The sequence below is a fragment of the Camponotus vicinus genome, unplaced genomic scaffold (genome assembly GCF_025532165.1).
Source record: "Camponotus vicinus isolate PSW18456_S1 unplaced genomic scaffold, iyCamVici1.0 SCAF_4, whole genome shotgun sequence".
NCBI classification, from domain to species: Eukaryota; Metazoa; Arthropoda; class Insecta; order Hymenoptera; family Formicidae; genus Camponotus; species Camponotus vicinus.
The window spans coordinates 6,446,200-6,463,942 of NW_028141976.1; the positions used below are offsets into that span (position 1 = coordinate 6,446,200).

General features: G+C 26.8%; 1 protein-coding gene across 1 annotated transcript; it reads right to left on the reverse strand.

The window, feature by feature from the left end:
- Positions 1-487: 487 nt before the first annotated feature.
- Positions 488-7,005, reverse strand: LOC145970525 (cytochrome P450 4C1-like). Its single transcript, XM_083097368.1, has 9 exons — positions 6,966-7,005; positions 4,432-4,501; positions 3,934-4,057; positions 3,800-3,857; positions 2,906-3,000; positions 1,792-1,860; positions 1,302-1,464; positions 858-1,034; positions 488-792 (listed from the first exon to the last, which is right to left on the reverse strand). Exons 3-9 carry the CDS (start codon positions 4,024-4,026, stop codon positions 620-622), a joined length of 828 nt encoding a protein of 275 aa, XP_082953494.1. The 5' UTR covers positions 4,027-4,057; positions 4,432-4,501; positions 6,966-7,005; the 3' UTR covers positions 488-619.
- Between the last annotated feature and the right edge of the window lie 10,738 nt (positions 7,006-17,743).

Consider the following 17,743-nt stretch of genomic DNA (forward strand, 5'->3'; position numbering starts at 1 on the left):
TGGCATCGTTAAGGTGAGGTCAAGGACACCCTTAATTTCTTAAATGGAACTACCTATTTTTTATTGCATATTCTTATAGCTTATGTCGAGAGCTTTCCAAAACACTATAATAAAGTATTTTTTCATCAAGTACTTTTCGAGTTATAAGGCTTGAAATAATTTCTTAATTTTACATAAACCATAAAATATCTAGTAAAATATTCATTTTTCGATTATCTTACCTTAATACTTTTATGTACAAAATAATGAGAGGAATCAATTGGTGTAAAGAAAACACATAATTGTTTCGAAAAAAAAAATGTAATTTGCGATTAACAATTGCATTTTTTCTTATATATATATATATATATATATATATATATATATGTACATCTTTTTTAAATATGACAATAAAATATTAATTACTAAAATCAAAATTTTAATTATAATCTATTGAATACTATTACAAAACTTTTTATAATGCGCAGAAAATTAAAATACTACAATCTAATATAATGAATATCTTTTTTATTGTATGTACTATATTATAATATATATGTGTGTGTATGTATGTATACATTAATTAAATGTATATTGTTACATAATTATTACATAATATATTTCTTTTTATACTATTTTACTAGTGTGGACCTCGTGTTTTTAATTTAATGCTTAAAGGTTTCACGCTAGATAAAGTAACATTCATGTTCAATTTTATTTCATTGATTTTAATATTAGAATCCGCTTCAAATATGAAATTGCGTATTAATGTTGCTAGTAGAATTTTCATCGATAACAAAGCAAAACCTCCACCTGCAAAAACTTGTTAGTTAATTATAAATAAATTTGATCTTAATATCTTGTGATTTATTGCTCACCTATACAATTTCTTACGCCATAACTAAATGGCATGTAATGTTTCTGTGATATTTCTATTTTGTCTGGCAAAAATCTATCTGGATCAAATGTTAGTGCATTTCGCCAGAACTTTTCATTTCGATGGAGAGCTATTATCCCCAATATAACTTCCGTGCCTTTTGGCAAAATAGTGTCTCCTAAAACATATATCTCTTTATATTTAAACGTTAAAAAAAGATATAAAAAATAATATTTATATATGTATGGTATATATAAGGCAACATATAAAAGTAGTTTATATATAAAAACAAAATGAGCACATAATATAATATAATTTTTAAATAATAAAATATATTTGTAATTATTCTTTAAAAATTATGGTTTTTCGTGCTTAAGCTATATAATGATTATATGTATTCTAACACACATATAAAGTAATAGAATTTTAATATTTGAAAAGATACCTATTTTTACGTCCTTAGTTAAAGACCGCCCAATTAATGGAATAGCTGGAAATAGTCTCATTGTTTCTTTTATTACACAATCTAAGTATTCCATGTAATGTGAATCTTCATATTTAACAGGATCAGTTCCACAAATTTCTTTAATTTCTTCATATACTTTATTCTATTATAAAATTAAATAAGATATTTAATTATATAAATATAAACATGTACAATATATAAGAGAGATGTAATCTTATTGATTATATTTACGAATTTTTATCAGTTTGGTATTGAAATGCAGATGAAAAGAGATTCTGAGCGAATTATTATTTGTGTAAATAATAGAATTTATTGAGAAAGAACTTTCTTTGATTATTACTAGAAAAATTTTTTTATATTCGTCGTTGAAAATTGTATTATTTGCATTTACTTCGTTTATTATACCGAATTAATTGTATTAATTGTATAATTAATTGTATTATTTCGAATAAATTTAATAAATACTTACTTGTATATGTGGATGCAAGGCCAGCATAAAGATAGCAAAATTTAATGTTGTTGCCGTTGTATCCGACCCCTAATAAATAACAATTTTTTATATGTTAATTTAAATGATTCGTTGATAATAAACAACTAAAAACATATATATATATATATACCTATATATATTGAATATAAAAAAATCGGAAAGGAGAATAAAACTAATGAGAAGAAAGCGTAGTAAATAAATGCACTTAAATTATGCAAAATTTCACTTTAATAATAATTCAATTCTTCCGATGGGAGAAAAATAAACACATAGGGACACTTAAATTTTCGTTTAACATTAATTTTCCAATAATCCAGCATACATGGTAAAGACATTCGGTATTATATGTCGATTGATTCTATTTTTCTGATGCTTAATAAACAACAGATCTTATAATAATTTTTACTTAAAATAATTTTTATATCCAAAACTTCAACGTTATCCTATTCAACTGTAATTAAAAAAAAGAAGTAATTCAATGCTCTTTGACTATCACAGAATATTGTAAAGTGTCGTTATTAATATGAATACAATCTTCATAAATGCGTAATTTTAATATTTTATCTATTTAACTGACCAACATATGATGCATCACAATCTTTACATGAAATTTTATATACCATATTTTTATTTGATTTATTTTTTGCTGAGAAAAAGAGTCCTTATGTAGTTTAATGATGGCATGTAACTTGTTCATATCAGTGTAAAATAAAAATATTTTCCAATCACGGACCACGTCTAAATTGTTCCGAAAAAAATGTAACGAAATGGTATGTTAAAAAATGTAAAGTAATCCGTGTTATTAATTATTACTATTTGTAATCGATTTTTATCTCTTTATTATGCTTATTAGATAATATTAGCTACATTGTAGCAGTATATTATTTATTTTTATATGCTGAAGAGAGATACGATACAAAAGCATCGAAACGTTATTATCAAAAAGAATATGTACACAATATAAATGCATTTATTTATTGTGCTTAGCTCTTATTAGACTAATTCTTTTTTAACTTTTTATATATAATATAATAAATATTTGTTTATATACAAACATAATTATGTAAAAATTATAAAGAGATATTTTACATACCGCTAGTATTATAGTAATTAAATTCTCCCGTATTACTTCTTGCGGGCATTTCTCGTTATCAAACATTTCTATTAATGTATCGAGAAGTGTTTTATCTAAATAAAATGAAAGAAAAAGTATAAAATTTTGTGCATGTGTGTATATATGTTAATTATTTTCTCATAGCATAAGAATATATAATAATAGTATATTATATATATATATATATATATATATACACTACAAACAAGCGCTCGAGCGGCTGAGCGCTTCTTTCGTACGTCCGATTTTAATATTTAATATTTCTGTTATTATTGCGAAAATTGTAAAATGGTACAAGACTTTTCTGTTCAATTTACTGGTCTGTACCTCCTCACAAGCGCTTGTATGTAGTTTTCTGGGACGCCATGTATATATAAAAGAAAAATTAGATATTTTGAAAATTAATATTAAAAATAAACGTAGAAAAAGAAAAATATCTTTAGCATTGATTAAAATTAGACATTATAATAGTGTTTTAACAATGAAAGCAAGCACTTTAATAAAGTTTTAAGCTTTTGAAAAATATTATTTTGCTGAAAAAAATCATTTACAATCTTGCATCGTAACAACAATGAAAACATACAAATAAAATATAGACAAAACCATAGACGTAGTATACAAGGATTCCGCATATGGCCAAAAAAGTGAAGCCAACATATAGAAAGAAACAGATGATCTAACCTTTCTGTTCAGACTTTGTCTCTTTCTGCGCAGACGAATTGCAAAAAAAAAAAAAAAAGAAAGAGAGAGATGAAAAAGCTCTCTATTCTCGCTCTCTTTCTAGATGTTGGCTTCACTCAATTAGATAGACAAAAAAGGGCATGCGGAGTCTATATACTACGTCCATATAGTACGTCCATAGACAAAACTTACGAGTCTTATCATTATTAATGTTGCTATTCTGTGCATTTATTAGGTGCTGTTGTATTAACTGTGAAATAATAAATTATGTGTATGTATAAAATATAAGTTAAAATTAATTCGTTATTAATATTCACAATATTTACCTTATTTATAAAAGAGTGTATAATGTTTATATTATCTTTTTGTTTTAGTCCTGCAGCTGTCAGATTAAATATGAAATCAGGACACAAAAACATCCGTAACCTTAATGTTAAAATTTTCTTCGTGCTAAAACACATACAACATCTTTCTATTAAAATAATATTCTATATTATAAAATATAAGAATATATTTAATTATATTAATTCCACAAATAGAGCAAAAGAAAAATATTGCTTTCCTGGTTATATGTCAACAAAATTATTTATAATAAAGATTTAATTTAAAATATAATTTTTACAAATACATTTGTAAAAAATTCTTTTGAAAGTGCAATTTTTTAAAGAATTTTACAAATTATTTTCAGATAGACTTATTTTTACGATTTGTGCGTATACTTTAATATTGTAAGAAGTAATATTGTAAAAAGTCCAGGTTAAAAAAATTATTTTAAAATACAATAACATAAAAAAGAGAAACAATAATATAAAATATCATTTTACCTCGCACTTATTTCGAGACATTGATTGATCTAGTTTGAGAGAAGTTCTGGTTTGACGTTCGTCATTGTGGCTTTATTATGACACATGAAAAGAAATTCATTACTCAAGATATTAACTATTATAGTAATTGATATTAACTATTATAAATTGATATTAACTATTAATTGGTATTAACTATTATATTATTATTTAGTTAATTGATACTAACTATTATATTATTATTTAGTTAATTGATATTAACTATTATAGTAATTGAGTAATAATTTTGATTTGTACATTTTATACAATGCATTCCCTAAACAAATATGATATGAAATTATATATATATATATATATATATAAAATAAAAAATAAATGTCTTGTTATCCAAATATTTTTGAAAATAATAATCAACTTAGTAAAATTATATGCATTTCATTACTTTTATTGTTTCAATATTCTCGATATTAATTTACTATGTTGAACAATATTTTGCAGCATATTTTACACATACTGTCATTAAAATGTTTTCAAAAGTAACAAACATAAGAACTGAAAAATCATGAAACACATTAATAAAGTCACTCGCAGCAACTTATATGCGAGTTGCTCATTTAGAAGTATCATCGATTATCATATTTCAATAACTATTGAGTCAATGTTAATAGACTTAATCAATAGCTTTAGTCTCATTAAGAAAAATATCTGTAGTTGTGTTCTATGTGTCCTATAAACAGAAATATTACAAAAATGCTAATATGAATATTTTCATTTAAAAAATGTTTTGAACACCATCATAATTATTTTTCTGTTCTTTTCTATTACATATGCTTCGATTACATATGTTCTATTGCATATGTTTGTCTTTTTCAATTATATGCACAAAATTTCTATAAAAAGAGATATGAACAATATAACCCCTATAGAGTACTCTGGATTAAATTAATACTGGCGATAATTTAAATTAGAAATGGTAATTATGCATAAAAAGGGCCCACCTTCGCACAAATCATGTCATTGACATATGTTGTCAAGGTCATATCTCTAATTAATATTCTGAAGGTTTTAGCTGGCGATCGTTGTTTATTAAAAAGTTATTAACAAAAGAATTTCACAATTTTAATCCTTTTTATCTCCGAAAATATTGATTTGAGAAAAAAATTTTAAGCAAAAAATATAGCCGCTGAGAAACTCTACAAAAAAGGTTATATGCATTTTTTTCATAAACCTACTATTTTAGCTGTTATATGAAAAAATAATAATTTTAAATACATTTAATACAATTTAAATTTATATAGAATTTAATACAATTTAATACAATTAAAAAATATCACAAATGTATGTGTACACACACACACACACACACGCGCGAGGGGTGCAAGGGGGGCCTTCGGCCCCCCCTCCCGCAACCACCCCGCCGGTAGGCAAGGTGGACCTCGCTTTACAACTTACAGCATATATCCATTGTGATTGAACTCTTCGCAATGCGTCCCTACCGGCGGGGCGGTTGCGGGAGGGAGGCCGAAGGCCCCCCTTGCAACCCCCCCCGCGCGCGCGCGTATGTGTGTGTGTACACATACATTTGTGATATTTTTTAATTGTATTAAATTGTATTAAATTCTATATAAATTTAAATTGTTTACCTTTTTTTTATTTACCTTTAATTTACCTTTTTTCTTCGACTTGCGAGTTCGACCACTATTTTTAAGTTTCATATTCGTGTTCAGGTGGTAAAAATACGTAGAAATTGGGTATTCTTACCCATTATTTCATATAGGTAGGTTTTCCGAAGGTTTTCGGAAGGTTTATCTTATTTTTGTATTTATTATTTTTATCCTTTTTCAGCCTATATCTCCAAAACTATTTGAATCCGACCCTTATATACCATATATATATACGAAATTACTCGGGAAAATCTCCCCTATAACATATTTAAAAATAAAGCAAATCGGTGAACAAATAAAGTAGAATCTTTATGTCAATATTTCTCACATTTATTTGTTAATAACTTTTGAATAAAGAACGACCGCCGGCTAAAACCTTTAGAATGTTAATCAGGGATAACATCTTCACAACATACGTCAATAACACATTTGTGCGAAGGTGGGCCCTTTTTATGCATAATTACCTTAGAAATATATATATATATATATATATATATATATATATATATACACATATATGTACATTGTACATTGATATGATTAACATTTTATTTCTGTGGAATAATTTATATTGTATAAATTTTTGTTCTTCTTTCTATGTACACACGATACACACACACACACACACACACACACACACACACACACACACACACACACACACACACAAAACACACACGCACGCACGCACGCACGCACGCACGCACGCACGCACGCACGTACGCACGCACGCAAATAATAAAATAATACAAATTATACTATATTATACTTAATGTATAAGTTACGTGTCTTTCTCTTGATTTCTTGCAAAATTTTTGATTTCTTTTTACTTTTATGATAACAAATATACTATACAGATGTTTTATATTAAATAAAAATACTTGGCCTTACCACATATAACGTTAAGCGTATATTTGAAGATATAATGGGAAAGATCTATTTCTTTTCCATTTAATCCGATCTTTTTAAGTTCCTTTGTTAAATTTAGAGATTGATCGACAAATGTATCCGAAAAGTTTCGTAATATTGGAGTATTAAAATTTAATGCAATAACTTTTCGATGTTTTCTCCATATAGGTACTGAAAAAAATATTATAGGAAAGATATATTAAAGAAGATAAATGAAGAAAGCATGTATGTATATATATATATATATATATATATATATATACATGTGTGTGTGTGTGTGTGTGTATTTATATATATACAGGGTGTCACAGGTATCATTCGTCAAAAAAAAACCATAAGTAGAGCTCGCTAAACTGAACTAAAAAGTTCTATACCATTTTGCAAACAACCACGTAAAATTTCGAGATATTAATTAAAAAAGATTGGTTAATAAGCGCGCGATCGGTGTGATTAGGCAGTCGGCCATTTTAGCGAGGACGGTGCGAAGTGATTGGATCGTATTTTTATGACATTTCCACGCGGTTTTGTCAGAAATTTTAATCACTTTCTAGTCAAATAATTATTTTTCAAATAAGGACCATATTGATTTTTAAATGTTAAAAATGGTTTTTATTTGAAAAATAATTATTTGACTAGAAAGTGATTAAAATTTCTTACAAAACCGCGTGGGAATGTTGCAAAAATACAATCCGATCACTCCGCGTTGTCCTCGCTGGAATGGCCGCCTGTCTAATCACGCCAATTGTACGCTTATTAGCCGAGCTTCCTTAATTAATATCTCGAAATTTTACGTGGTTGTTTGGAAAATGGTATAGGGCTTTTTAGTTTAGTTTAGCGAGCTCTATTTATGGTTTTTATTTGACGGATAATACCTGTGACACCCTGTATACAGGGTGATCCAGAACAAACGTTTGTCTTTAAAAAAATAAATTGTCGAGTCTATTCTAAGACGATTTTCCCTTTACCAAAATTGTCTACGAGGCTTAGTTTTTAAATTATTAAATAAAATAGTTTGCGAATTACGGAACGAGTACAAGAGGTAGACAGGGAGGGCGCAACTCACCGTCCGATACAGGCGATCATGTGGGGCGCTCGACGCGATCAGCTGATTGCTGCACACGATGAGTGTACGATCAGTGTGTGTGTGTGTGGTGTATTTATGCACGCGTATCCACACATGCACCGTACTCTCTCTCTTTCTCTCTCTCTCTCTCTCTCTCTCTCTCACTCTCTCACTCACTCACTCACTCACTCACTCACTTATTCTTACCTTAATAATGAGATTCTTCATACTGTTGATAAATAGCAGTGCCCAGTGTGTTGCACGATAATAATAGTCGTCGACGAGACGTTGTTTCTTTAACACGCAGTCTGACACATCGTCAAATAAGCGAAGTTTTTTCTTTCATCACTTTCGACACTTTTACAAATTTACTCGCGCACTTAATCACTCACGATTGATAAAAGGAGGAATTTACCAACGGTTACGGTACGAATTTAATAAACGGTTAACGCATTTAATTATTAATTACACACTCGATTAAAGAAACGCGTTAACAGAACGCGATACTCGATGCAAAGCGCGCGACGCGACGACCGACAACAAGCAGGTCAGGTTAGTACTAGCGCGTAATGCTACACGTTTATGTTTGGCAGCGCTAGAGGCGCTAGTACTAATCTGACCTGCTTGTCGTCGGTCGTCGCGTCGCGCGCTTTGCATCAAGTATCGCGTTCTGTTAACGCGTTTCTTTAATCGAGTGTGTAATTAATAATTAAATGCGTTAACCGTTTATTAAATTCGTACCGTAACCGTTGGTAAATTCCTCCTTTTATCAATCGTAAGTGATTAAGTGCGCGAGTAAATTTGTAAAAGTGTCGAAAGTGATGAAAGAAAAAACTTCGCTTATTTGACGATGTGTCAGACTGCGTGTTAAAGAAACAACGTCTCGTCGACGACGATTATTATCGTACAACACACTGGGCACTGCTATTTATCAGCAGTATGAAGAATCTCATTATTAAGGTAAGAATAAGTGAGTGAGTGAGTGAATGAGAGAGTGAGAGAGTGAGAGAGAAAGAGGGAGAGAGAGAGAGAGAAAGAGAGAGAGTACGGTGCATGTGTGGATACGCGTGCATAAATACACCACACACATACACACACACACACTGATTGTTACACTCATCGTGTGCAACAATCAGCTGATCCCGTCGAGCGCCCCACATGATCGCCTGTATCGGACGGTGAGTTGCGCCGTCCCTGTCTACCTCTTGTACTCGTTCCGTAATTCGCAAACTATTTTATTTAATAATTTAAAAACTAAGCCTCGTAGACAATTTTGGTAAAGGGAAAATCGTCTTAGAATAGACTCGACAATTTATTTTTATAAAGACAAACGTTTGTTCTGGATCACCCTGTATATATATATATATATATATATATATATATATATATATATATATGTACATATAATACATAAAAATAATATTAAAAAGCATTGATATTAAAAAACTTTGAAAACAAATTTAATTAATAATAATTTTAAATTTGTCACATTGCAGTCAAAGTAACAAAAGTAAAAATATAAGAATATATTATATGAGAATGCAAGTAATAATTATATTATAAGTATGTTATAAAGGATTTTTTAAAATTATATAATGTTATTATGTAAATTGTAGTTATGGAACTACATAATTTTATTATGTGTAAACTATAGTTATAGGAATAATTTTAAATTTTATGTTACTAAAAATATCTTACCAGGAGCTGTGAGTAATCCTTTGCCTATTATGGGTTCAAAAAGTTTATATATCATACTTTTATCCACACTGTTATGCAAGATTACCTATAAAAGTTGTATTATGTGAAGTACTTTTAAATATTTCAAATGTATATCTGTTTGTGTCATTTAGATATTTAACAATATATTATATTTAGATAAAGTTAACTGTAGAAAATTATTTTGATTAGATCAGTGATGAGTTATTATAAAGATATATAAAAGTATTATTTATTTGAAATAGACAACAGATTCTCTATATATAGATTTAAATAATTCATGAATATACAAACAAATAATAATGAAACATATAAACGCTATCTTTTTACCTGCATTTGATCTGGTTCATATATACCAATTACTAATTTGTTGCCTAGCCAAAACTTGAATGGAGATGAATAATCTTGTGTCAGTTTAATAATAATATCCAAAAATTCTAAAAAATGTTTTATGATTTATCATATAAGATTATTAAGTTATTAAAATTTATTTTATTTATTAATATTAATATTATTTATATTATGAATTTATTAATATCTTTATTATTTTAAATTAATGCAATGTTGGTAATAATTAATTTTTTAAATATCTCTTTATTATTACCTCCATAATTCTGACGAAAGAAATAATAACCACTTCCAATAAATGGAAAACTCTTTGGGCCGTTTAATATATTTATCTTTTTAATTATATGTCGGCGATGATCATTTAAAATATAATAATATATATATATATATATATATAGAGCAGTAAGACCCAATAGTATTAATGAAATAAATATCATTATCATTAAATTGATAATACAAATTTGTATTAATGTATTTCCCAGATTTTTTTTTATTTTATGTCTTCCCCTTCTAAACATATAGATAAATACATAAATACAATTTATGAAATAATGGAAATGCTTCTTTCAGATTAAGAAGTAAATTCATTAATTATTTTCGAAATGTCAAGTATCAAATAACATGGAAGCTATTATTTCGAGAATTTCTATGTTTAAGGAAAAATAAAAATTAAATAAGTTTCGTAGTTATTTAAAATAATCAATGTTTTTATAAAATTTTAAAAGATAATAATTTTATATGTAACAAAAATCTTCAATCTGCTTTATTTAAAAATTTTATTAATCTAAAATACTTAATAAAAAAGAAACTCCGCTAATAAAACAACAATAATTAATATAAAAAACTTTAAGGAACAAATAGAAATACTACTTACTTTATCGAAGAGTATAGGTATTTGCTGCTACACTTGAATTGTCGCGACTCACGGTTATAGAAGTCGGACGCAATATATACGTGCAATATACTGAAATATTCAAAATGTTCATTAAAATGTTCACTAAAACTGGAACTAGACGAGGAAGGAAAATTCTTTTTGATTAGAGGGTAATAGATGATAACTTATTATCAGTGCTACAAATATATTTTCTTGATTTGATATAAGACTCGGATTATTTCTATAACCTCTTCCTTTATTCTTTTAAGTAATAAGTTAAATTAATTAGTGAAATTAATTAGCGACTAGCCCGCACTTACAATTGTTCAATATTTGTTAACGACTGTCCGCTGCGCTCTCGCGATGGGCGGTTTTTAACTCCTCGTTTTTGCTAAAATTTGGGAGGGGATCGCCTAGTGACGTTATCATATAAGATCATGGTGAACTTTTCGTGACGGTCAAATCTTGGTGCAAGCGAAAGCGTTTCAAAATCGAAACCCTTTGCATTTTCGTGTTTCTGGCGAACTCACACGTAGTTCGCTGAGGTGACGATTTTACGCGGTTCGCAAACATTCCATTGCATTTTTTTGTTTAAATAAAATCTATATTAATATTAAACTAGAGTTATAGTCCTTCAGACTATAACAAAGAAAAATACATAAATACAATTTATGAAATAATGGAGATGCTTTTTTCAGATTAGAAAGTAAATAGAGATACACTAAATAGAGATACTACTTATCGAAAAGTATGGGTATTTGTTGTTACCATCACACTTGCTACGACTCGCGATTACAGAAAAGAGAGACACGCAATATATATGTGATACACTTAAATTATTCAAAACGTTTCACAAAAACGAACTAAACGAACAAGTAAAATTCTTTTTGATGACATCAAAGGGTAATAGACGATAATTTATTATTAGTGATACAAATACAAATAGATGCACTTATGCAGCTACAAAGGCGCGACATTAGACTTCCGGGAAAGCCACTTTTGTGACTCTTGAGTTGATAAATTAGTGGTATTTCATAAATATTAAATTAATACCATAGAAGTAAAAAATTAGAAAACCAACGAAAAAGACTCTAAAGTAAAAAAGGAGCTTTCTACATCCACATAATTAGTTCTCGATAATGTTAAAAGAAAGTTCTCTGCATAAGTCTATACGTTTATATTTATTCATGTTATCATTACTGCTCTTAGGCTTGAAATTTCATAAATCTATGTTCAGAATTAGAATCAGCGACATCAAAAACACTATGTATTTTTGAGAAAATAAAAAATTTTTTTATATTTGACCGTCCGTTGTCTGCCAGGAAAGCTACTTTTGCGGCTTTAAACAAATCTCAAAATTCTTCGCAATGCACTGCAAATTTCAATGTGTTAATGTAACTTATTTCATTTGTGTAATTTCCAGAAAACACGTTTATCCATGTTATTTAAATACATATAAATGTGTAATGTATTAATTTTATACGAATCTTACGTGTTATAATGAGAATATGTACTCTCTAAAAGTGAATCAGTGAAAATATCACTAATTTAAACAGTAAAATAAGATTTCACTGAGAATCAGTGAGTATTTTACTGATTTTCAGTGGAAACGCTTATTTTTTTGTTATTTTATCTTATATCTCACTGATTATGGTCAGTTAAAATAAAATTCACTGTAAAACCAGTAAATTTCACTGTAAAACCAGTAATCGCTAGTTCGTTCGTTTACCGCTACGATCGCTATCTCTCTCGTATTTAGTTTTAGTTATAAGAATTATATAAAGTTTGCAAAGAGCGACAGATAAAATTAAAAATATTACTTCGATTTAATTTCAGATGTTAAATCGATTTTATGAGTCGGACAAATAAATGTCTGGCGACTTAATGAAAATTATTCGTTCGTTATCTATTTAAGATAGCAAGTTCAATATGCATATAATATAAATAAAATAAAATTTTTGATATAATAAATATTCAGTAGATATATATAAATAAAATTTTTAATTTTATATGAAATAGATAGAGAGATGAATTGTAGTTTAATATTACTGACAATAACGAAAGAAATATTACTGTTTGAAACAGTCAAAATTATTAACTAATTCTTTCAATAAAATATCACTGATTTACAGTGCTGTACTTATAACTGCTGTAATTAGTGACTATTTACTGTTTTTCAGTGATAATACACTGATTCGCTTTTAGAGAGTATGGAAACGTATAAAAAAATAAAACACTTCTTTATTCAATGTTTGGGACGTGTTATAAAGAGACGTTTGTTCTTGATTTACACGTCTCAGCAGCTTAACACATTTAATGACTTACACAGATATCAAAATTATACAAATTGAAACTACATATATGTAAAATTTTTAATGTATATATTAATATTTCTAATAATATTATTATATAATATTATTATATAAATTTCTAATAATATTAATATTATAAATTATATTGCTTTGATTTTTTAAAGTAATGTTTACTTATAATAAATTTACAAATAATTTATTAAATATTATATTCTTGTCATGTATGATAACAATAAACCCAGGTAGCACACGGTCGTTTTATATACGTTTCTTAAACGTATCCAACATTTTTTAACCGTAAAGCATTAATAAGAAACGTTCCTATAGAAATGCTTTTAAAACCATAGTTAAGGAAATGTATTTTTTACGTTTCTATAGACAAAATAAAAATTAATTTTTATTAATTTCAAATTAATTTAAAACTATATATACATATGTACATACATATACATATACATATACATACATACATACATACATACATACATACATACTTATACATATATATATATATATATATATATATATATATATATATATATAATTATGAAAACTATATTAATTTCTATTTACAAATATATGAATAAGATCACTAAGAATCAGTATTTCATTGAACTCTAATAGAAACGCTTATTTTTTGTTATTTTATCTTATATCTCATTAATTATAGTCAGTGGAAGTAAAATTTCACCGCAAAATCAGTAATCGCTAGTTCGTTTGTTTACCGCTACGGTGCGCTATTTTTCTCGTATTTAAGTTTTAGTCATGAGAATTATATAAAGCTTGCAAAAGACGACAGATAAAATTAAAAATATCACTTCGATTTAATTTCTGATACAGTTTCAATAGAGGAACTTCAGATATTAAATCGATTTTATAAGTCGGACAAGTAAATGTTCGGCCAATAAACGAAAATGATTCGTTCATTATCTATTTAAGATGCATGTTCAATACGCACCTAAATATAAATAAAATTTTTAACTTTATAGTCTTTTATTTAAAAAATTTATCTTATGAACATTTTATTTTTTTTAAATATTTTATTTTATTTTTCCAACTTTAATTTTTCTATTTTTCTCTAATAATAATCATTTAATTTTAATTCCAAAGTTAGATATAAACTGATAAGGTTATTTAGAATAAGAAAAAATATATAATGTGTATTTCTTTGTAAAAAATATAAATATATTTTTATAAATTTCAAACAAGCACTTTATTGTAATGTACCATTAATTTGAAACCTATACATTTTAAATATATTAAATTAATGCATTTAAATATGATTAAGTAACACGTTTTAATGTATTAAATTAAAATATATCAAGTGCATAAGTTATGCAGCAGGAAACGTATAAAAAGGGCTTCAGCTAATTTACACATTTATACGTGTAAATATAACATATTAAGATTTGCAGTGTACTTACCTTATCGAAAAGTATGGGTATTTGTTGTTACACTTGCTACGACTCGCGATTACAGAAGAGAGAAACACGCAATATATATGTGCGATACACTTAAAATATTTAAAACGTTTCATAAAAACTGGAACTAAACGAACAAAAAAAATTGTGTTTATGACATCAAAAAGTAATATATATAATAATTTATTATCAGTGCTACAAAAACAAATGATACTCTTATGCAGCTACAGAGGCATAACATTACACTGCAAATCTTTAATATGTTTTATTTACATATAAAAAGAGCTTCATCTAATTTACACATGTATAAATGTGTAAATTAGATGAAGCTCTTTTCATACGTTTCCTGCTGCATAACTTATATGCACTTGATATATTTTAATTTAATACATTAAAACGTGTTAATTAATCATATTTAAATGCATTAATTTAATATATTCAAAATGCATAGGTTTCAAATTAATGGTACATTACAATTAAGTGTTTGTTTGAAATTTATAAAAATATATTTATATTTTTTACAAAGAAATACACATTATATATTTTTTCTTATTCTAAATAACCTTATCAGTTTATATCTAACTTTGGAATTAAAATTAAATGTTTATTATTAGAGAAAAATAGGAAAATTAAAGTTAGAAAAATAAAATAAAATATTAAAAAAAAATAAAATGTTCATAAGATAAATTTTTTTAATAAAGGACTATATAAAATTAAAAATTTTATGTATATTTACATGCATATTAGAACCAATGATGCCAGAACGTATACGCTGGCAACCGGCAACCGTGAGTGGAGGGAGTAACAGACACGTATGCGTAAGCGTACGTATGAGCTCGGCGCTTCGGCTAGCTTCGGATAGTAGAAAAGGACAGAATACAGTTTTCTGTCTCCTTCCTACTAAGCTGGCAACGGACGGGCGACGCTGCTCGCTTCTCGCTATCTCGATACGTGCGGCAGCGTTAAATGTTTTCCCTTACAGCTTTTTATATCATATATTTTTCATAACTGATAAATATATTATACATTTATCAGTTGTAAGAAAATATCGATATATTTTCTTCATATAAAAAATTAAATCGTATAATTCTTATAAACGAATATTGAATGCGTATACTATATATATATTAATATAAACGAATTGTGAATATATACACACATATATATATATATATATAGATATATATGTTCTATATGTATATATATATATTAATAAAAACGAATGTTACGAACACATGTGTTGAGAACGCTTGTCGAAAATGGTTTTACTTTACCTATTTTTATGAATTAAATTAAATTTCATTATAAAATTTGTATTATATAATAAAATGCAATTTATGATGTTATAATGTTATATGCAAAATGATAAATATTAATTTGTAAATTCATTAATTTTTTAATTCCTCTTTTTCATATACAGGGTGAGCCATTTTAAGTTACCCACCCCAATAACTTTTTTATTTTTGAATGTACAACAAAATGTTTCAAATAAAAGTTGCTTGACTTCGAGGGGGACAGAAGATGGTGGCAAAAATTTGACCTTGGATAGTCATTTGAAGGTCATATAAAGGTCATCTTCAATTTCTTAAATGGAACCTACTATTTTTCATTCTTGTAGCTTATCTCGAGAGCTTTCCAAAACACTATAATTAAGTACCTTTTCGTTAAGTACTTTTTGAGTTATGAGGATTGAAATAATTTCTTAATTTTACATAAACCGTAAAATATCTTGTAAAATATTCATTTTTCGATTATCTTACCTTAATACTTTTACGTACAAAATAATGAGAGGAATCAATTGGTGTAAAGAAAACACATAATTGTTTCGAAAGAAAAAATGTAATTTGCAATTAACAATTACATTTTTTTTTCCAAACAATTATGTGTTTTCTTTACACCAATTGATTCCTCTCATTATTTTGTACATAAAAGTATTAAGGTAAGATAATCGAAAAATGAATATTTTACAAGATATTTCACGGTTTATGTAAAATTAAGAAATTATTTCAAGCCTCATAACTCAAAAAGTACTTAACGAAAAGGTACTTAATTATAGTGTTTGGAAAGCTCTCGAGATAAGCTACAAGAATATGCAATGAAAAATAGTAGGTTCCATTTAAGAAATTGAAGGTGACCTTTATGTGACCTTCAGATGACTATCCAAGGTCAAATTTTTGCCACCATCTTCTGTCCCCCTCGAAGTCAAGCAACTTTTATTTGAAACATTTTGTTGTACATTCAAAAATAAAAAAGTTATTGGGGTGGGTAACTTAAAATGGCTCACCCTGTATATATATATATATATATATATATATATATATATATATATGCAAAATGATAAATATTAATTTGAAAATTTATTAATTTTTTAATTCCTCTTTTTCATATATATATATATATATATATATATATATATATATACACACACACACACACACACACACACACACACACACATTCAATATTCGTTTATAAGAATTGTATGTTTTAATTTTTTATATAAAGAAAATGTGGAGAATATTTTCTTACAACTAGTAAGTATATAGTATATATTTATCAGTTATAAAAAATATCTAATATAAAAAAGTGTAAGAGAAAAATGTTTAATACTGCCACCCATATCGAGATATCGAGAAGCGAGAACCGTCATCCGTCACCGCGACGGGCGACGTGACAGCATTAAATATTTTTTTACAGTCTTTTTATATTAAATATAATGTATAACTATTTATGCATTATATATTTATTTTATATTATATTACAGATAGTAAATATATAATATATAATATTATATTTATATAGTCTGTGTATATAATCGAAATTATTAAAAGATTTTTTGTTTACGTACAAATATATTGATGACTAAAAAGATTATCCGTTTAGAAACAATAAGAGAAAAGTATCGATAAATATATAATAAGCTAATATGATTAGAATTAATCAGTCCTTAATAAGAATATAGAGGAAAAAGGTAACAATTTCATACAAGTATCTTAATATTACAAAGCAATATACTAATGAATGGT

Bases quoted from the DNA above. Each gene is read 5' to 3' on its own strand.
- LOC145970525 (XM_083097368.1), bottom strand. From the start codon at position 4,026: ATGTTTTTGTGTCCTGATTTCATATTTAATCTGACAGCTGCAGGACTA. The intron at 1,861-2,905 runs GTATGTAAAATA...GTTATTTATTAG, and splicing joins TAATTACTATAATACTAGCG to GGGTCGGATACAACGGCAAC. The intron at 1,035-1,301 runs GTATCTTTTCAA...TATATGTTTTAG, and splicing joins AACTAAGGACGTAAAAATAG to GAGACACTATTTTGCCAAAA.